The sequence below is a fragment of the Rattus norvegicus genome, chromosome 6 (assembly GCF_021556685.1).
Source record: "Rattus norvegicus strain SHRSP/BbbUtx chromosome 6, alternate assembly SHRSP_T2T, whole genome shotgun sequence".
Lineage (NCBI taxonomy): Eukaryota > Metazoa > Chordata > Mammalia > Rodentia > Muridae > Rattus > Rattus norvegicus.
The window spans coordinates 21089830-21111373 of NC_141539.1; the positions used below are offsets into that span (position 1 = coordinate 21089830).

General features: G+C 48.3%; 1 protein-coding gene across 1 annotated transcript in view; it reads right to left on the reverse strand.

Annotated features, from left to right (window-relative positions):
• Nucleotides 1-292: 292 nt before the first annotated feature.
• Nucleotides 293-21544, reverse strand: part of Galm (galactose mutarotase) — a 51965-nt gene continuing 30713 nt past the window's right edge. Inside the window, exons 5-7 of the mRNA NM_001007704.1 lie at nucleotides 4037-4178; nucleotides 2308-2482; nucleotides 293-1454 (exon numbers count right to left, since the gene is read on the reverse strand). Coding sequence (NP_001007705.1) covers nucleotides 1377-1454; nucleotides 2308-2482; nucleotides 4037-4178 — 395 coding nt within the window. The 3' untranslated portion in view covers nucleotides 293-1376. The remainder of the gene's footprint in view (nucleotides 1455-2307; nucleotides 2483-4036; nucleotides 4179-21544) is intronic.

Sequence of the window (21544 nt, forward strand, 5' to 3'; positions counted from 1 at the left end):
TCACACACACTCACACATTCACACACACTCACACACACTCACACACACTCACACAGACTCACATGCACACGCACTCACACACACTCACACATTCACACACACACTCACATACACACACTCACACTCACACACACTCACACACACTCACACACTCACATACACACACACTCACATACACACACACTCACAGACTCACATACACACACGCACTCACACACTCACATACTCACACACACTCACATACACACAAACACTTACACACTCACACACACACCAGTGAACAAGAATCTTCTGAAGATGGAAATTTTGGTTTTATTTGAACTGACTGTAGTAGATAATAACACAAACTATATGCGTTTTTTCAAAATCAGCAGCCTAGGCACATCAGCGATGATGTAACCTTTGAGGAAAAGAGGAGCCTCCACCCACTTCATCTCAGGGGAGCGTCTACTTCTAGTGCAAAGTATGTGAGGCTCCAGCCTTCTATGCCCGTGCATCTTGCTACACCTTAGCCAAGCTCCTAGTTAACCACGAAAGCAGGAAAATTGAAATTATTCTGGGTTTTTGGGTCTTACAATTTAAATCACAACATCTCTAAAAAGATAGGTCAACTCTAATGCTTCTAAAGTGATTTTTTTTTTCTTTCTTTTTTTCGGAGCTGGGGACCGAACCCAGGGCCTTGCGCTTCCTAGGCAAGCGCTCTACCACTGAGCTAAATCCCCAACCCCCCCTTTTTTTTTTTGCTTTTTTAAGGTTTGTTTTTAACCGTTGTGGATGTGTACGTGTGGAGGTGTCCCCGGAGGCTAGAAGAGGGTGCTTGCTCCCCTCGAGCCTGGCATGGGTGGACTCTGGTCCTCTGCTCTTCACTGCTCAGCCATCTCTGCAGCTCCGGAGAAGAAGGCTCTGACAGGACAGGGCCCAAAACCCTGCTTGTCCTTCAGTGGCCCTAGGAATGCTTAGGCAGACTGAGGTAGGGGCACAGAAGGGGAACCTGAATTCTCATAGCTCAAGACCTGGTTAAAACTTCTGCGGGGGTAGTCTGAGGTAAAAGAGAAGGCAGGAAAACAGTTCTGTCAAGGAAAGGAAGGCTTGAAGAAAACGGACACAATGGAGCCAGGACGGAGAGGTGGAGCCTATGAAGTCAGGAGAGTCCAGAGGACCACTTCTCTACCAGGAGCAGACCTTAGTGATGACAGAGAACAGAGCTGGTCGTTAGACACAGCCTACAGCCAGCTCTCGGGAAAGGGTATCGGTATTCTAGTTGATTGTTATGGCAGCTACCGTCTGAATGACTTAACACACAGGATTACTTTTAAAGCGAGGCAGATGAGTGGGAACCAGTCTGGCCTCGAACCAGGTCCCATCTTCTGTCTTCTTTAAGCAACGGAGAACTTGAACCAGGTGGTGTGGTTGTACTCCTCTCCAGGCCTCAGCAGTATCGGAGGGAACTGGGGCTGTGACGGGAGATCAGTGGTTAGACCTTACCAGCCATCACGGCTATACAGACAGCCATATGGGGTGTGCCTCTGTCCTAGTGTCTGGAGCAGGGTCTGTGGCCCATGCCAGTGTGAGGACAGTATGTCCCAGATCTGCAGTGAGGAACAGAAAATCTCCCATAGTACCAAGCCTACTTTGTCAAAGACTTGCTACAGGAAGCAATGCCTGGGGTTGGGGATTTAGCTCAGTGGTAGAGTTCTTGCCGAGCAAGTGCAAGGCCCTGGGTTCAGTCCCCAGCGCCGGAAAAAAAGAAAAGGAAAAAAAAAAAAAAAAAAAAAAAAAAAAAAGGAGCCATCTCTCCAGGAAGCAATGCCTGGACTTTCATTCTGGAGTAAGCCACAAGCTTCTTCCTGTGACTGACACTTTGAGGAGGGATGCTCTGAGTAACACCTAGAGAGGAAATGAGGGAACAAGCAGGAAGATCGGAGGGTCTCTCAGCAGAGTGGTTGTGGGCTGGAGAGATGGTTCAGGGGGTAAAAGTGCTTGAGGCCAAGGCTGATGACCTGAGTTTAATCACTGGAACCCACATGAAGGAAGAGAACTAATCCTTGCAAGTCGTCCTCTGACCTCCATGGCTTGTCCCTGCTCAGCCCCCGCTCCCCAAGAGAGTGCAGAAAATGAATGAGGATTGATAAGGAAAAACACCGAAGAAGGATGGTGGTTCGAAACGTGTGCCTCTAACCAGTTTTTTAGCTGTGGATCCTCTGTGGTTGTATATATTGTATACATTGAAAAGCTTGAGTGTTGTGGCCTGCCCTGCTTCCTGTCAGTGGGTCAACGCCACTTTGACAGGCGAGCTTGTAGCTTTACCTGGTTGACTGCATCAGGCCAGTTCTGGGTCTCGAGGCAGAAACCAGAGTGCTTGGGATAGACCTCTCCACTCTTGCCCTTCAGGGTACCATCCAAGAAGTTTCCTGTGTAGAACTGGACGCCAGGTTGGGTGGTGTACACTTCCAGGATCCTCCCACTTGCAGCGTGATGCACCCTGGGGGCAAAGACAAACCAATCTGAGTGGGGAAGAGGCCACGAAACAGCTTTGGGAACAGGGGCAAGAAGGATGCTGGAGGGAAGAACGGGGGACACAAATTCTGGAAGCTTCTCAGGGAAGGCATGGGCTGTTGGCTTTGAGGACCCTCAGAAACAACTTGTCACATGGTCTTGGCCTCTCTGGGGAATAGTAACACAGACTGACCACAGCCAGTTATGGGAGTTGGGGAGGAGCAGCCAGGCTGGAGAGAGACAATCCAATCGTCCTGAGGTTCTTCCCTTGGGATGCTCAAGGTGGATCCCAGGCCCTGTAGTTGTCTGTGAGCACTCTGCCACTGCCACTGAGACGTAGTTCCCAAGGGTGTGACCCAGGCTGCACTGGAATTTAGACCTCTACTTGCCTGTCCTCCCGGAGTTCTGGGATTAAAGGCCTGTGCCCCACCCCCACCCACAGGGTTCCGAAAAGACTGATTAATTGTTTTGGTTTTGGAAGACAAGGTTGTCTCTGTGGAGCCCTAGCTGTCCTGAAATTCACTCTGTAGACCAGGCTGGTCTCAGATTCAGAGATCCTCCTGCCTCTAACTCCTGAGTGCTAGGATTAAAGGCCTGTGCCAGCACTGCCTGGCCTGGATCTGTACTTCTTGTCAGAGGGATGTGAAGGCTGTGTCGCACAGTCTTGCAGCAGTAGGCAAATCACACAGGAAATCATTCAAACAAAGCATGTTGTCGGGCTGCTGGGATGGCTCTGCCCCTACAAACCTGAGAGTACATTTCTGAATTCATTCTCTTTCTCTCTCTCTCTCTCTCTCTCTCTCTCTCTCTCTCTCTCTCTCTCTCCCTCCCTCCCTCCCTCCCTCCCTCCCTCGCTCCCCCTCTCCCATCTTCCCCCTGATGCACACTAATAATATAACTTAAAAAAGTTTTTAAAAGCACAATACATTGTCAACCAAGAGGTTGGAGGAAAATGTTTGGGAAGAGAAGGCCCAGGGTCTGACACGGGCAGAAGGCGGGAAGGGCTCCTCGGGTAGGGTGGTGAGGACAGAAGCACGAGCCACACAGGTGCACAGGAGGAAGGTTTCCTGAGCAGGTGGAACCTAAGGGGCCCCTGTTCCTAGAGCTCCAAGGAGAAAGGTCCAGACAATGGAGTTCAGTGAAGGCAGAGGTGACCAGAGCAGGAGATTTGGGCCTTGGAGAATTAGAGAAAATGGCTTATAGGATAGGCAGGGATGGAAGCCAGAGAGGATGCTGGATAAGATGACAGGGAGGAGGTGGGGGGGGGGTGTGGATTCTACAGAATTCACTTATGGCAGGGGACTTCACGAAGATATGGGGTGTGGTATTTGATCTCTGCTCCCATTAGGTGCTATTGAAACCGCCATAGGGAATGTTCCTCAAACAAACAAACAAACAAACAAACAAACCCCAAAAAACAAAAAAAAACTCCCAAAAACCACAAAAAACAAAAAAAACAAAACTAAAGCAAACCAAAACAACAACAAAACCCCTGCAATTTCTTCTCCCAAGTAGAGGCACTAAGAACAAAGTTCCCAACCTTGCACAAAACTTCTTTTCTTTGGACTCCTTCAGACAGAAATTATGGTCGAAACCATGGATGTGGTAACTCTGCAGGTGTTTCCCGAGCTCCACTGGCTTTCTCAGGTCGAAAGCAGTTCCTTCCACCGGAGCAATGACTCCTGGGAAGAAATCGGAGAAGACACAGGTGTTACTACCAGGACCAGAGCTTTATATGTGCTGTCCTGACGACACATCGGTTCTAGAGTCTCAGCCTTCCTTTCAATTTGTAGAAAGGATGGGAGCTTGGATCCCAGGGAGGAGAATGAGTTGTTGGGTTCCCTGGATCAGAATATGCAACTGATTGCCAAATGCAGTATCTGAAACAATATAACACGGACAAGAGGGGTGGGGAGTAGCTCTGTTGGTAGAGGGCTTCCACAGCACACGAGAAACACTGTGCTTAATCCCCAGAAACACGTAAAACTACATGGGAAGTCTACATCGTGATCCCAGCACACAGGAAGTGGAGGCCAGAGGATCAGAAATTCAAGCTGATTGATCCCAGCATGCAGCAGGCAGGGGCAGGCAGATCTCTGTGAGTTCAAGGCCAGCCTGATCTACCTAATGAGTTCCAGGCCAGCCAGGGCCATGCAGAGAGACTGTTTCAACCAAAACAAACAAACAAACAAACAAACAAACAAACAAACAAAACAAACAAGATAGACAGACAGATAGACAGAGATCTTGTCTCTAAAATAAACAAAACCAATAAAAGTACTGAAACAAAAATTCCAAGTTGGGGAGATGGTTCAGAGATGTCCTGAGTTCAAGTCCTCAGAACCTGTATAAACTTGGATTCAGTAGCACTCCATGTTGGCTAAGTTTTTCTACCTTAGAAACCGCTGAGGCCTTTTTATGGTCTCAATTATGGTCAAATGTTTGGCTTATTTTGTTTTTGAGACGAGGTCTCACTATACCTCTTCTCATGCTGGGATCAAAGGCGTGTACCAACCACCATGTCCTACCCATGTTACTGTTTGGGGGCAGTGTCTCTTACTGGCTTGGAACTTGACTAGTCTAGGCTGGCTGGCCTAGTGATCCCCATGGTTCTACCAACTCTGCCTGCCCAGTCCTGTGCCACCATGACTAGCTTTTTTCTGTATATTGTGGAGACATAACCCTCCCACCCCCCATAACCCAGCAGCCTCCCTATTCCTTTTTGGGAGAGCCACCCCTGCCTCCTTTTTCAAGATTCTTAGGTTTCTAGCCCTTTGAATAGAAGGGAAAGGAACCCGCTTCCCAGCAGGTGGCGCCAGAAACACTCGAGCAAGCACATCAGCTGTAGATGTGCCAGTCAGTCCTCTGCATCCTGATTAGTTCTGGGAGAATTTGCAGTTAATTCTGAATCTCAAAGGCCAAATCCTAGATGGTGGGGATCCACTGGGTACATTTTTTTTTTTTAGCATTTAAAATATAGACTTCCAAAATAAGATTTTCCCTTCCTTCCTTCCACCCTTCCTTTTTCTTTCTCTCTTTGTTTCTTCCTTCTCTCTTTCCTCCCTCCCTCCCCGCTTCTTTCCTTTCTTTGCTAAATGAGAAGAAAGAAGTCATATGGTTCAAGCCCCCCTCCCCCCTCCCTGGCTTTTCAAGACAGGACTTCTCTGGGTACAGCTTTGAAAGCCCTAGAACCCATTCTTTAGGTCAGGCTGGCACCAAACCCAGAGACCCACCCACCTCTGCCTCCCAAGTGCTGGGATGAAAGGCGTGCACTGCCACAGCCCAGCCTAATCTTTTTTTTTTTTCATTAATATGCTGTCATGTGTTTCACAGGCAGCTGTGTGGAGATTATGAAAATTTGTCCCTTAGATTTACCATGTCCTTGCAATTTTTTTTTTTTAGATAGGTGGGATGTCCTTTTCTGTGACTCCTACCACACTCTGGTAAAGTCTAACTCGTTACTTAAGAATTTTCCCATGGGCTAGAGAGATGGCTCATCAGTTAAGAACAAACCAGCTGCTCTTCTAGAGAACCCGGGTTCAATTCCCAGCATGCATACCAGCATCACAAAATGTCTGTCAATGTCAATTCCAGGGGCTCTGGTATCCTCTTCTGGCCTCTGCAGGCACCAGGTATGCATATGATGTACAAACATGCAGGAAAAAAAATACCCGTACACATACCATAGGGAGCCTCTAAGTCACACATGGTGATACACACTTGGGATCTTAGGATGAGGCAGGAGCATTGCCCTGAGGTTAAGGCCACCCTGGGGTACAGTGCAACAACAGGAAACACCAACAAACAACAGGGAGAAAAACGGAGTCATCTGTAATGTGGTGGTGCATGCTTGTAAGAGCAGCCCGTGGGGACTGGGCAGGAGCATTTCCGGTTTGAGATCAGCCTGAGTGACATAGTTTAAAAACACAAAGCTGGGCATAGTGGATCTCTGTGAGTTCGAGGCTGGCCTACTGGTCTACGTACTGAGTTCCGGAACAGCTAGAGCCACACACTAGAGAGAACCTGTCTCAAATATCTACATTTACAAAACAACAGAAGTCAGAGTACTGTGTGAACCATCGAACAGCATCTCTCCTGGGAGCACTCCCGCACATTAGATATTTATGTTACGATTTGTAACAGTAGCAAAATTACAGGCAGACTGAACCTTCCTTCCTCTTTGTTATCATCAGACAGACTTACTCAAACATTTACTACACTACTGGACTACAGCTAGCTTCCCGCCTCTTCCGAGGGCAAGTTCTAAAAGGGCAGGAGCAGTTTCCTGTCCTCCACGGCCGCCGGCCTGAGCTGGAACCTTTGCTTGATGAAAAAGCTAAGCTGCTGGAAACCGATGCTGGAGAACAAGAGCCACCGTGAAGGCGGCAGCAGTCTGTGACAAAGAACAAAAAGTCCAGATGGCTGTGTGAGTTGCCTCAAGCAGACCCCTCACTTTGCAGAGACGCTGACCCAGATGCTAACGGGACTTGCCCAAAGTGATATATCTCAAAGCCTCCCAGTGTCGACGACAGCCCTTCCTGATGCACTGCGATGTGTCTGCCATGGTGACAGCACCCTCCACCCTCAGCTCCCCAAGTCGTCTTGGTTTTTCTAAGACTCTGGAAAATGAACAAGTTCTTTTGACTTCAGTTCATCTGCATATATGTGTTTCTGCTTTGTGCTAAGAATAGAAAGGAGACGCCAATCACACTTTGAGCAAAGCCAAATGTGCAGAAAATGAAAATGAAATGGAACACATGTCCACAGACAGGATGCCATGTCATGGTTCTAATCTGAAAGCCACCAGACCCACCCATCTTTGTCCGTCTGTCCATATGTCTGTCCACCTATCTAGTGTGCTTTCTGAAGAGGATCCGTATCCTCCCGATATGGCTAGGCGTGTGTTAAGGTATGAGCCCCAAAACTTAAGCCTGGTGGTTGGTGACCTCTGACCTGAAAACGTTGAGATTCAGCTCGAGGGCACAGGAGTGATTTGACTAATCCTGCTTCCTCCTTCCACCAAAGCCTGAGGACAGACACACAGCAGTAAGGATCCCTCACAGGCTGTTCATATGGCTACAGGATAGCAGCTGTGGTGAGTGCGGGCTGCCTCAAACAGCTTGGGGCTTGCTGGAAAATTGCAAGAGGAGGGAGAAGAGACAAAGTTGAGAACGTGTGCAAAGGGGTGCTTTTCAGTGATGAGTTCCTGACCTAAGCTAATGCAGGGTACAGGTGGAAATGAGGTCATAAGTGGGTGGGTGAGTAGCAGAACAAAAGAGCAGAAGGATCAAAGGGCCACAGGTTCTTCAGGTGCTGAAGAATGATGGTCTCTGAGAGACCAACATCCTGAAGTGTGGCCACAGAGGGCTGCCATGGGAGGAAACCAGTCAGACCCAAGATAGTCACAGTGAGCAGGTGAAGAAGACAAGAGGGCGGTGGGGTGGGGCGTGGAGTGGGGACAGGATACGGCCAGTGTACACTGAAACAGCCAAGGTTGGCGACAGGAATGGTGCTGGAGTGACTGTGATCTAGACATGAGGGCGTGTGGACAAAGTCAACAGAGGACTCATGGACATGCCACTCTAGCCGCAGCATCTGCATTGCACTTCCTGAAATTTGTAAGAAGTGGATCTGGTCACTGAAGACAGAGCTTTCTGACAAGGCCAGACTCCGTCACCAGGAGTCAGTCTCCCTCTTCCTAATTGCTGACAAAGCGACAATTATTCACTCTCTGATAGTGAAGAGAAAGCTCACGGCTCTTCTGCAACCCATCCGCCTTGACCTTTCTCATCTCACTGAGTGTCTCACACTCAAGTCTTATGATAAGGAACATTGTCTTTCTTCCTGACTGTGGTCAACTGCACCCTGGTCTACTCCCATCCCTTGTGTGCCCTTGCTGACATGACACTGACACCCTTCAGGGACAGCTGACTGCTCTTTACTCTTTGAACTTGCATGAGCCTTAATAACCGCCTCAAACAACAGAGCTGCTGGTGTGTGATTCCTGAGACACAGTCATGAAATATAAAATGGCTTCAGCCTAGGCTGCTCTCAAGACATGTGCTCTAGAAGCCCAGCCACCATATCATTAGGAAGATTGAGTCATACCGGGGGCTCCCAACCAAAGGCCAACGCCAACAGTCAAACAAGGAAGGAACGTCTTCAGATGCTTGTGTGCCAGCTCTGACCTTTGCTGGAAGCCCAAGAGAATGACTTGCCTTAGAGAAAATTTCATATAAGCATTGCCTATCAATAAAAAAGCCAATGGCCAATGAGCCGAGGCAGGAAATAGGAGGTGGGACCCTGGCAGGAAGAGAGAGAGTTCTGGGAAATAACATGAGAATAAAAGGAGATGTAGAGAGAAGAGAGAGAGGAACTGAGGAAACTGCACATAAACCAGCAGGTAGATGAACTCAGGGAAATGCTGAGAGAGAAAGAAGCGGGCTGGGGTTGAAGAGACGTGACTAACCGCGTGGTAGATATAGGAAAGTTTGAATGGGTTAAATAAATTATGAGCTAGTCAGGGAGTGAGCCAAAGCTTATGGCCCAGACGAGTCGTGGCTTATGGCCCAGAATCTAATATATTTTAACAATTGTCCTGTCTAACAGGAACAACTAGACAATAAATGAGTGCATTGGGATGATTTATGTAGCAGTAGCTCCAGTAATCGCTCCAGGATGTTTTTGTCTCTGGGCACTGACTGACAAGTCCCTATGGAGGCCACGCTTCCTCCATCTTCCCTTTTGCACACTGTCTTTAAGTGCCTTCAGGAGAGTGTGAACCAGAAGCATGGATCCTTGAGAACACTTCTGGATGGGGCTTGGGGAAACCAAACACAGGGCTTCGCTGATCGCTTAAGTGCTCAAGGACCTGAGTTAACCCCCAGAATTTATATAAAAAAAACAGCTCCAGGAAGATGCAGAAAGGGAGCTGTTTGGAGCTCACTGGCCAGCAAGCCAAGCCAACTTGTGAAGTTCCAGGCCAGTGAGAGATCTCACAAAACAAGAAGGATGGAGCCAAAGGATCAACGGCTGAGCTTATCCTGTGGCTTTTGAGCGCATGTGCATACACACTGACAGGAGTGCATTTTTGAGTCCAACTCTTTTTTTTTTTTTTTTTTTTTGGTTAAACTGACCTTAAGAAGCCTAGAACCAGATGGCAGAGACAGACTTACAATATCAACTTTTACAGGGTTGTGGAGATGCCATGATTGTGGGATTCCAGTGGGCTAGCAAAGGTTTTGTAGTGGTGTGACAGGACTCTAACCTTAAGTGATGAGTTGGGATTGAGGAGGGACCGGAGATGTTGACACAGGAATAGATTTCTGCTTCCTATGAACTTATGCTTGGGACACAAGCTAGACACATTTATATACTATGACACAGATCCTAAGAGATTCCGAGCTCTCACAATTGGGGGTGTAAGTAAAAGACATATGAAATGGAAATGTGGGGTTTTTGGAAAGTCAGATGGTGCTTTGCTGGGGCAAACTTGTGAAGGAACATTTTGCTGAAGCAGACACAGGAGAGAGGCTGTGCAGCTAAAGCAAGCAGAAAGGACACGTGATGAAAGATTCATTGCTAACAACACACATGTATTCGTCTACCTTACATTACAGAGTTGAGCTACATTTGTTAGGACTCTATAGACAGAAAACTTCTGGTGGTGTGCTTCAGTTTCTTGCCGCTTCGGTGGACTCAGGCTGATTGGCAGAGTGAGGTCAGCTGAGACAGATGCACATGCTGAGGCAAGACACATGTTTGTGGCAAGACATGTGATGTTTGGAGGGAGTATAAAAAGGACTCCATGGACAGTGATGGAGGCTGGGCTTGGCTTGCTGGTATAGCTAGCTGTGCAGTGCTTGTTGGTCTCTGGTCTTCGCTGATCTTTGATTAGCTGAGTGAGGTACAACTGACTGCTGACTCCTGCTGACTCCGGCTGAGGCCTGGCTGTCTCTGCTAGGTAGTGCAACTGCTGCTGATTTGGGTTTGCTATTCCAACTTTACTGAACTGGACTGCTAGGGAATCCATGAAGTGTTTGCGAGTGGATAGAGCTGCCGCTGCTGACCTGTGAACTGAACTGCCGATTTCCTGATAACACAGACAAGAGCTGCTCCAAAGAACCTTTCTAAACAGGTCCACTTCCCCTGTATCCTTTCTTTTCCACTGCCTCTCAAGGGTAGTGGGCTACAAGGGAGGTTAAGGCATTTAGGAACTAATGTTAGAAATAGGTTTTGAGGGCTGGAGAGATGGCTCAGTGGTTAAGAGCACTGATTGGTCTTCCAGAGATCCTGAGTTCAATTCCCAGCAACCACATGGTGGCTCACAACCATCTGCAATGGGATATGATGCCCTCTTCTGGTGTGTCTAAAAAGCTACAGTGTTCTCATATAAATAAAATAAATTTTTCTTAAAAAAAAAAGTTTACCTCCTAAATAAAAAAGTGGTAACTTTTAGAAATAGGTTTTGAAAAAATGAAAGTTATAGACATAAGAAACAGGGTAAATGGTAACTTGCTTCTTATGAACTCTTGATCCAAAATGGGCCACAGTGAAATAGTTGTGTGCTTTCTCTCTGTGTGTGTTTATTAGCATTGTCCTGTACATATATGCTATGGCATGCATGCACCCCTTCCTACCCCATCACAGACTTCAATTTCCCCATTTATAAGATAGAGCTAATGTGGGCATCTACTTGGCACACAATAGCTTGTTTTGTTACATACATGCGTGCACACACATATACGGTAAAAGGAGAGTGTCAGAGCATGGCCAGTTTCATTTAAGAATAGGATATTTCTGTTCTGTTTTTCACTTTCCACTCTCCATTATTTAAACATTTAGAGCAATGGGTTTTAAACTGTGTGCTGAATCATGAATTCCCTGGAGAATACTGAAAGAGCTACAGACTTTCTCTCCAGTACAGCGCATATGCACATTCAGAAGGTCCCCAGGACTTCCTAAGCCCAGCTGTACCTCCCTCGTTAAAGATCCCTGGCCTGCAGACTGGAGAAGACAGACTTCCTATCCAACGAAGCATCACAGAGCATGCTGCCCTCCCCTGATTGGATGCCAAGATTCACAGATGGAATGCTGCAGTTACATCACCAGGCATTGGTCAGGGAACTAGTCAGGGGTATATTGGCTTATTTCCACTAACAGCAATGCAGCAAAGACTCCAGATACCACATTAGGGCCTCCTGCAACACTTACAACCCCTCCATTTTCTACCAGCACATATAACAAACACACAAAGGCAGAGATGCTTAACTCAGTGTGAGCAAATCAACAGCTTTCAGGAATGGTAGGGAAATGAAGCATTGAAGAAAGCAGGACTCGTTCCTAATGACAACCACCAAAGCGGGGCCAGATAGGGCTGCAGAGGCCAGGTGAGTGACCCTGGAGCTTGATGGGTATCAGAAGTTATAATCATCGGTAGCCGTTAACCCCAGTTCCCTGGAGTATCCTGCTCTCTATCTGGCAGTCAGACTCCACAGAACAAGTGGTCTGGACAAACAATTGTCAAAAAGATTTTTATTCTGTAAGTGCTTTCCTTGCACCCATATGTGTTCGCCTCACATGTGCCTGATGCCAGTGGAGGTCAAAGGGCAGTCGGATCCCCTAGAACTGGAGTTACAGATGGTTGTAAGCCATCATGTGGGTACTGGAAACCAAACGTGGGTCTTCTGCAAAAGCAACGAGTGCTCTCAACCTCTGAGCCATCTCACCACCCGCCCACCTTTAAAATTTTTGTGGTGATAACTCAGTAGCAAAGGTTGTCTTCAACTCAAACTTACCAACTTCCTGCCTTAGATTCAACGGGTGGTGGTGGTACATGCCTTTAACTCAGGAGACAGAGGTAGGAGGATCTCTGAGTTTGAGGCTGAGGCTACACAGAGAAACCCTGCCTGGGGGGAAAAAAAGTATGATTTTCATATCCAGCTCAGGTCTGCAATTGTATTTATCCAAACGTTCTTCCTTTTTAACTGAATTTTATTTTTATGTGTAGAGGTATATTTGCCTGCCTATTTGTCTGTGTACCACATGTGCCTTTCAAGTTCTTGGCTTCCTCAAATGAAGCACAGGTTGATACTTATTTGAAAGGGTTGTTCAGGGGTTGAGAAGCCCTGAATGGATCAAGTACGCATCTAGCCTGGGACATATGAGGCAGTTTCAAAACAAGTAAACAAAGAAAAGAATATCCAGGGTGTGCTATAGCTGTGATACCAGTGATACCAGCCAGGCACACACACATTTAATCTCAGCACTTGGGAGGCAGAGGCAGGCAGATCTCTTAGAGTTTGGGGCCAGCCTGGTTTTGTTTTATTTTTTGTTTGGTTTGGTTTGGTTTTTCAAGCCAGGGTTTCAGTGTACGGCTCTGGCTGTCCTGGAACTTGCTCTGTAGACCAGGTTAACCTTGGACTCAGGTTCACTTGCCTCCGCTTCCTGATTTGCCACCACCACCCAGCATAGACCAGCTTGGTTTAAGTGGCAGGTTCAAGGCCAGCTGGAACTATACAATAAGACTCTCCCCAGAACCAAATATAAATAAATATTAAAAAAGAAAAAGCCAGGCGGTAGTGGTGTAAACATTTACTCCCAGCACTCTGGAGGCAGAGGTGGATCTCTGAGTTCAAGGCCAGCCTGACCTACAGATTAAGTTCCAGGACAGCCCGGGCTACACAGAGAAACCCTGTCCTGAAAAACCAAGAAAAAAAGAAAAAAGAAAGGCCTTTCCAATACGTTGACCCAGTGGACAATGAACAAAGCAGCGTCCATTCCCAGAGACACCCGGTTGCTCTAGAGCTCTGGGATCCAGATGCTGGACAGATAAATAGGTGATGACTTCCAACTGTGACACCCAGGATTATTGGGTTGTGAGACAAAAGTAGTGAAGCAGGTTGTCGATTTGGGGAATACTCTGATATCTGGTTATTTTTTTCCCTCTTTCTTTTAAAACTTTTAATTGTGAGACGGAGTCTCACATAGACCAGGCTGGCCTTGAACTTGTACAGCTGAGAAGACTTTGAACTTTCCGAATCCTGCCCTTACCACTTGTGCTGAGATCACAGGTGTAGCCACCACGACTGGTTTTAGGCGGTATTGAGGATGGACCTGAGACCTCATTCATGCTAGACAGGCATTTCTACCGACTGAGCCTCGTCCTCACCTGTTTCTGTTTTAATAGCATTTTCAGCTTGTCTTATTCAAGGAGACCACTGGCTGAATGACATTTGCTGGAGACTGACCTGAGGAACACACGTTTAGTGACAGAGCCCAGTGTCCATTGATGGAGCACAGAACCCACTAATTGCGTGCTGGAGGGAGGAGGGAGAATACAGGGAACTACGAACCGTTGGAGACCATACAGGAGCTGGGGAGGGCAAAAGAAGGGGAGAAATAGTGCCAAAATGAGAAAGAAACATAGGCTCTTGCAGGCTAGTTGGAGCTTTGTGGAGGCGCTGGTAGGTAGCTGCTTGGAACGAGACCCAAGGATCACCAGCCGCAGGACATGCCTCACCTGGGGGCTTGTGAGAATCATGGAACCAGTAGCTCAAACCAGAGAATACGGAGGCAGAATCTGTATTTAACGAGCTCCCCAGTGATTGGTATGCACGGACCTGAGCGCTGATGCGCTGCTTACACAATGAAAAAAAGAGCGAGGGAGAAAAGCTCGGCTGGAGTCTGGTCTCCATGGGGACGGCCCAGCTGTGCTTGCAGCCCAGCTGCTCCAATTACGTCTGTCTCTTTAGCTGCTCGAGGTGAGAATAGTCAGATTTGCATAAGGAGGCCTGCGGTGATGGGGCTCATGGGCACAGGTATTCGTCTGATACCTAATTAAGTCATCTTGGTAAGTCATCTCCAGAATGGCAGTTATTTTAGGAAGCAACATAAAGAGGATGATAATGAAAAGTAACAGCCTGGGTGGGAATTTTTTACTTCATTCCAGCAGTCGGCAAGGGAAGCATCTTGGGACTTTTCTGTAGAGGTAACATTTCACAGATCCCGAGGTCCCAACGCTCTTTGGCAGTTTTCTCTGCGCTCTGGTTGTGTTCGTGACGTCATCCCGATACTGCGTGGGCGGGTCCCGCTCTCCCCAATCCCTTTTCATTCCACTGAGCGCTTTCTGATTTTTGCCTCTGACTCACAGTGGGGGAGGGTGTTGCTTCCAGATATGACTTGACATCCACAGCAGGAAGGGCTGTGCCACGCCGCAGGTCGCTTTCAAGTGAGAGGGCAATTCTTCATGGTTAACCCCACATAAGGCATTTTCATGACAGTGTTTTTCCATTTTAGACTCCCATCAGCACCGAGGCCACGGATTTGCTACTAAGTAATAAGTTAACACTCTGCAGTTGCCCTCTGCCCAGCTGTGGCCTCCAGGCCTTGTGGCTGTGTCACAGGCATGAGGTCCCAGATAGGTCTAGACTCCTCCAGGGACTGCCAGGTCCCTGGTTCACTGTATCTTTTTTTCCCCCATCCTTCACAGTCTTTGATACTTATGAAAGACCCCTTGTCTACGGCCTGAGCTGCTGGCTTAGTGACGTTCCTTGACCTGTCTAGCACTCTGACCTCCTGCCCTTTGATCTGACCAAACCCTAACTGTGGGCCAATCCACCTTCTTTGTCCCGACTTCTGAAAGAACCAGGAGAAAATTCACAGAAGTCCGACTGAGGCTACACACATTTGGGGTCTTCATCAGTTGGATTCCCCCGAGTTCTCCTAGAACCACGTCAGTTCTCGAGTGAACTTCCCTCTCCCTTACAACCTGTGGTGCCCAGCTTCTCCGAGATGCCCTCTCTCCTCTTCCCTGCCTCTTCCATTTCTCATAGGCTGCTGAGGATAGACAGACCTCCCCCAGCCCCAGGCCTCGAGGGCTCCACGTTCAAGCTACCTTACCGCTCGCAGGCTCACACTCTCTGGCCCTCTTCACTTTCTGTCAATCGTTCATGTTCACAAACCGGCCCCTGCCCTGACCATGCTGTCAGGTGGGGTTAGCCAGGACACAGTCTCCCCTGCTCTCCGCTTGGTCATCTTCCCCACATCCTTTGCTGGGTACCTCTCGTGCCTAAAATATGTGTGGCAGTTTCCTTGGGCTCCCTTGAGTTTGCTCTCACACTGATGCTTTCTGCATTCTGAACCCACGAGTTTTGCTCTACGAAGTGCACATGCCGTTCTGTATCTCTACCCCTCTTCTCTTTCCCATTACCACTGTCACATGCTTGACCTGGACACCCTACGTCCAGCTTCACCTCATACATTCTAAGGCTAAACCCACTACTCTCTTAGCTCCTCTCTGTGCTTGTCCCTGCACTTGTAATCCCATTCTCGTTCTGCCCCCCTCTCTGTCCTCCTCCACCCCCCCTCCTACCCTATCTTCATTTCTACTGCCCAGGGGCCACTCGAGAAACAACCTCAGGTCAACACCTCAGGTGTCCATCCATCTTGGTTTGTTTGTTTGGTTTTTGGGGGTCACGTTTTCACTGTGTAGTCCTAGTTGCCCTGGAACAGGCTGGGCATAGAGATCTGCCTGCCTCTGCCTTCCAAGTGCTAGAACCAAAGGTGTGTGCCCCCACCATCCAGCCCATCTTGGTTTGTGGAGACAGTGTCTCTCACCGGCCTGGGGTTTGCAGACGTGGCTAGGCTGGCTGGCCAGAGAGCTCCCGGGATCCTACTGTCTCTTCCTCCTCAGTGTGGGGACTATAGGTATGCTGTACCAACACACAGCTTTTTGTACGTGGGTTCTGGCCCTGGGACTCAGGTCTGCAAGCATTCGATTGCACTAATTCTCCAGCCCCGGCTGCCTGATTTTACCTCCTAAATATTATAAAATTCCCTTCTTCCAGCTGACCCCGACCTTAGGTCCTCCTTACTTCTGACTTGGACATTGAGTAGCTTCTCAACTGGTCTCTGTCTCCAGTCAAGCCCCACCCTTACACTTGGCGAAATGGTATTTCTAGGCTGACAACTGTGTGAGGTCAGTCTCCTGGATTAAAACACTCCAAAGACCTCCACGAGGTCTAATGTGCAAGCAGAGCCCTTCTCTCTGGTGCTGACCCCGGAAGAGCATGAGCCAGCAAGTGAACAGCCTAAAATTCCCACTCTATGGGGCTGGAAAGTCAGCTCAGCCGTGAAGAGCACTGACTGCTCTTCCAGAGGATGCTGGTTTAATTCCCAATACCCACATGGCAGTAATTCTAGTACATCTGTCTATAATTTAGTTCCAAGGGATCTGACACCTCCACACAGACATGCGTGCAGGCAAAACATCAATGCACATAAAATAAAAATAAATTATATATTTAAAAACTTTCCACTCAAGTCCTTGCCTTGCACTAAAGTCCATTCCTACCCTACTTCAGCATTCCACGTTTTGATTACTTCATTCTTTTTTTAAAAGATTTATTTCTTTATTATATATAAGTACACTGTAGCTGTCTTCAGACACACCAGAAGAGGGCATCAGATCTCATTACAGATGGTTGTGAGCCACCATGTGGTTGCTGGGATTTGAACTCAGGACCTCCGGAAGAGCAGTCAGAGCTCTTAACCACTGAGCCATCTCTCCAGCCTACTTCACTCTCTTTATTTGTGGATTCGGAGACACTGAAAAACTTCTCAAAAACAGCCTCGCCTCTGGCTCAGTTAACACCACAAGTATTAATGTCTATCACAACTCAAGCCACATTAGATTCTTCTACTCCAGTATGACCAAGTCTTAGGTTGTATGGAAGTCAGTAGACACCATTATGAACCTGAGATTGCTCTGGAAACTAAGTCAGCTTCTGTTGCGCCGTTCAAGGCCCATTATCCCTCAGCCTCTTTGGAATAAATGACCCTGAGAAGCTCTACACGCCCTTGTTGGACCTGTGGGAGGGGGAGGCATGAGTGTTAAATCAGTTCTCTGTGGGTGGTGATCAGAGCCCTAGCAAATAACTTCCATGATGACAAACTCACGTCACGTGAGCCTGCAATTTCCACAGGAAGTACATGGAGCCTGGCCGAGTGCTTTCTTCTGAGCTATCTTCCTGCCAGATTTCCAGCAGGCTGGCTCATGCTCGCCAGTCTTGTAGCAGTGGGTGATGTGTTTTCTAGCAGGAAACACAGGTAGCTCTGGGAGCTATCTTGGAAGCTCACAAAGCTGTTCTTGGATCGTCTTGTGGAGAGGTCCTCAGACATGTGTCCCTGTGGGAAGCATCACTGCCATCAGGAAAGGTCCCTGGGTCCTCGGTGACCTCCTGGCCTGCTGTTTAGGCAGAACCTGCCCTAGAACAAGCAGCTCTAATGCCATGGGCCTATTTTTTTTTTTATAGTGTCACTGCTTTATTTATTCGTGTGTGTGTGTGTGTGTGTGTGTGTGTGTGTGTGTGTGTGATATTGAGTATATATGAGTGTAGACACAGTGAGCATGTGAAATTCAGAGGAAAAATTTCAAGAGTCAGGTCTCTCCTTCTACCATGTGAACTGCAGGACTCAAACTCGGGTCATAAGGCTTGGTGACAAATGTCTTTACCCATCTTGCTAGCCTTTTCCCTATCACCTACCTACCTACCTACCTACCTACCTACCTACCTACCTACCTACCTACAGGCTTTTGCTGTGCATCTGGAGATCTGGAGCTGCCCCTGAACTTCTTGCTATATATCAAACTTGCAGTAACACTCCTGCCTCAGCTTCCGGAATGCTGGATTACAGGTGTGTACCACCAAGCCTAGCTTAGTGGCCGTCTCACACGTATTTTATTTTTATGAGTATGTTTCCCCCCCTGCACGCATGTCTGTGGATCGGATCCGTACACTGCCTGCAGAGACAAGAAAGGGGCAACAGATTCCCTGAAACTAGAGTTACAGCCAGTTGTGAGCTGCCACTCGGGTGCTGGGAATTGAACCTGGGTCCTCTGGAAGAGCAGCTAGTGCTCCCATTGAGCCATCTCCTCGGCCTTTCCTGTACTTCTGGGACGGCAGCCTCTCTTGATTGAGGACATAGCCTGTGCTACAGACACTGCTATCCACTCCCAATGTTGGCGGAACTTGAGCAGATGGTCCAGCATTACTCTCCTAGGTCTGACACAGTCCCTTGCACACAGTAGGTAATTGTTATCGCCTGGAGAAACTGGAACATGAAGTAATCGGAGCTGCAGGCTCGGGGGTGACAGCTGACACATGCTGTAGTTTCTGCTTCCAGAGTGGACCAGCGTGCTCGTCGGTTCTATGCCTGAGTGCCCAGGCCTGAATCCTGCCGTGACCGATGGGCCAGGGACGGCCATTCCATGCACTGGTTCAAGCAGGAACAGTAGCCGCTCTCCTCTGAGCCATTCGCTGCTGCTGTATCTCTGGTGGAATTTGGGGGGGGGGACATCGGTTTCCTTGGTGTGCCACCACACTACTTTAGCTCACCCACTAGCTGTAATCCAGAAGTGCAGCCATGATGAACTGGGCAAAATAAAATAAAACACCCAACGCCACCGGAAATTCCTGGACAGGAAAACACTATAGCTCTTCCCAGAAGGTGGACTTCCACCCAGGAAGGCAGCCATAGCCTGCCATTACCATGAGAGAGGAGAAAAGGGAATCTCGGTGCAGACCCAGGTGGCTCGGCCAGTTCACACAGGACCCGCCACGGGCCCTTAGGAGCTCCTGGATCCCTAGTGCTCCTTCGTAAGATTTCCAGACACCAGGCCACCAGGCCAGAACACTTAAGCTAACGTTCCATGTGGTCCTTGGGACAGGATGTCAGAGTTCAGCCCTTCAGATCTTCCATTTTGCTGCACGGAAGGTACAGGTGGGACTTCCGGGTCCCAAGAGGAAAAGGAGATTCAAGGAGAGAGGAGGATTTTTCCTGCCATGCTTTGGCAGAAGAAGGTTGTAATCATGTAAGGCCTTGGGGCAGCTAGGGCCTACGGCCTCCACTATGGGCAGGCGGATGGCCAAAGATGTGGGCAGGGGCCTATCTGATCCAAGCCACCAAGTTTAGTTCGGAAGGAGAGACAGAGATAATAAATTGATAAGGGCGCACATTTCTAGGTGGGAGGTATTTGCACAATTGCTAGTAGGCAAGTCCTAAAGTAATAAAACTGAGTATCTTTTATCTATGGATTCAACAGACTAGGGTGGTAACCACTCCCGGAGCAAGGGGCGTGGGGGTGTTGGGGAGAAGCTGGGTTGTGGCTGATTGCGAGCAATCCTGGAGCTAAGCTGGGTGGGAGCCGGAAAGGAGAAGGGGGGGAGGGGGAGGGGGAGGCAAGGGAGAGGAGGGGGGGAAAGAGAGCTCGAGAGAGGGGGGAGAGGCAGAGACAGAGACAGAGAAGCTGGGTTGGGGCTGATTGCAACCAATCCTGGACCTAAACTGGGTTGGACAAAAATGGAGCCGGGAAGGGCTAGAGCACGGCAGCTCCCCGACAAGGCCGTAGAGTGTTTTTAAAACTACATGTAACACCAGACCTTACCAAAACCCTGCACAGGAAACAAAGCTGCATTGGAGAAGGTTGGGAAGGACAGGCAAGGAGAACATATGGGTTTTGAAGGGTGAGAGGCATTTCGGAGGCAACGTCCGTATTTACAGTCCCCATAGAATGGGGGTGGGGGTTTAGAGGTTGGTGAGGTGTGAGCAAGCATGGCCTTGCAGCTTGGAAAAGCGCCAAGTGTCCAGGCTGGGTAGGTAGCAATGTGAAGGGGGGGTGAAGTGGGGGGGGGCGGCATTTTTTTAAGATGAAGTCTCGTGTAGCCCAGGCTAATCTCAAACTTCCTATGTAGCCAGGGGTGACCAAGATCTTATGACTTACCCAGGCTGTATCTCCTGAGTGCTGAGACTCAGGAAAATGTGTACCACTGCAGTATACGCAGTGCTGGGGAACAAACTCCAAGCTTTCATACACGCTAGGCAAGTAATCTACTTGCCCAGACCCTACCAAAATATTTTAGAGGAGTAATTATTGAAATAAGATTTGCATTTTAGATGCATTTAGGAACCAGATGGAAAATAAATCTTTAAGGTTGTATTTTCACCTTTCCATTTGTGTATTGATCAAAAGTTATGTTCTCACAATGTAAGTTAGGCCCTGGTTAGAGAAAAAAAAAGTTGCCTAAACCAGGAGAGTACTGACAGACAGAGTCCTGTAACCAGTGAGGAAGACGAAAGAGACTTGAGGAATATCAGAGGCTAGAAATCAGCAGGACTGGATGACTAAGGGCTGAGAGAGTGGTGTGGAGGCTGGAAGGAAAGAGAAACGGTGTGCAGATGGTTGAAAGAAACACCCGGGACCTCGGGCATTATTTTAGGGTTAGATGAAGTCTTGAGGAATTGTCTGTTAGAACCCCAGAGAGATTAAGCCCACGTGCCAGCGCACGACTGTCAGTGTTCACTGGCAAGATCTTGGAGACAAGAGGCAATCTTGGAATTTTTCTTTCTCTCTTGGGGAAAGACAGATCTACCCTAGAGGAGTAATTAAATCACTGACCGGATTGTATGTTGAATGGAAAGAGGTTGAAATAAAGCAGAAACATGTAGCTGATGGCTGGGCAGGGGGGACAGAGGCTGGACTTTCATGATTCCCAGGCAAGAACAAGGAGAGGGGGGAGAGGGGAGTCCCTCCACGAGAAGGGTGCAGGATGGACCATGCCGGGAAGGAGCAGGAGGGTGAGACGGCTGGAATGTAGGTGCAAAGGGAAAGCGACCCCATGCGAGGGCTGCCCAGAAGGAAACAGGGCAGCAAGGGTAAAATACAGATTTAGAAAGTCTTACCTCAGGAATACTGGAGGGGAGTGTGAGCTAGCTATGAGAGGTTTGGAAGTGCCCAGATGTTAAGCATATTATATACAAAGGTTGTGTGTCCATGTCTTTCATTCGTGAATCCAGAGCTCTTGGGCAGGTGCAGAGCCATGCAGGTGAGAACCAACCAGGAGTACAGAGGTGACCCTAATGATTTACTGCTACACAGCTAGCTGGGCCTCCCTGAACAGGTTTGTTGTAAGCCTTTCCTACCAGAACTCTAATTTGGGCAAAACTGGGCTGCTTTCATGAAACTTTAGAATGAGCTTTCCAGAACTCA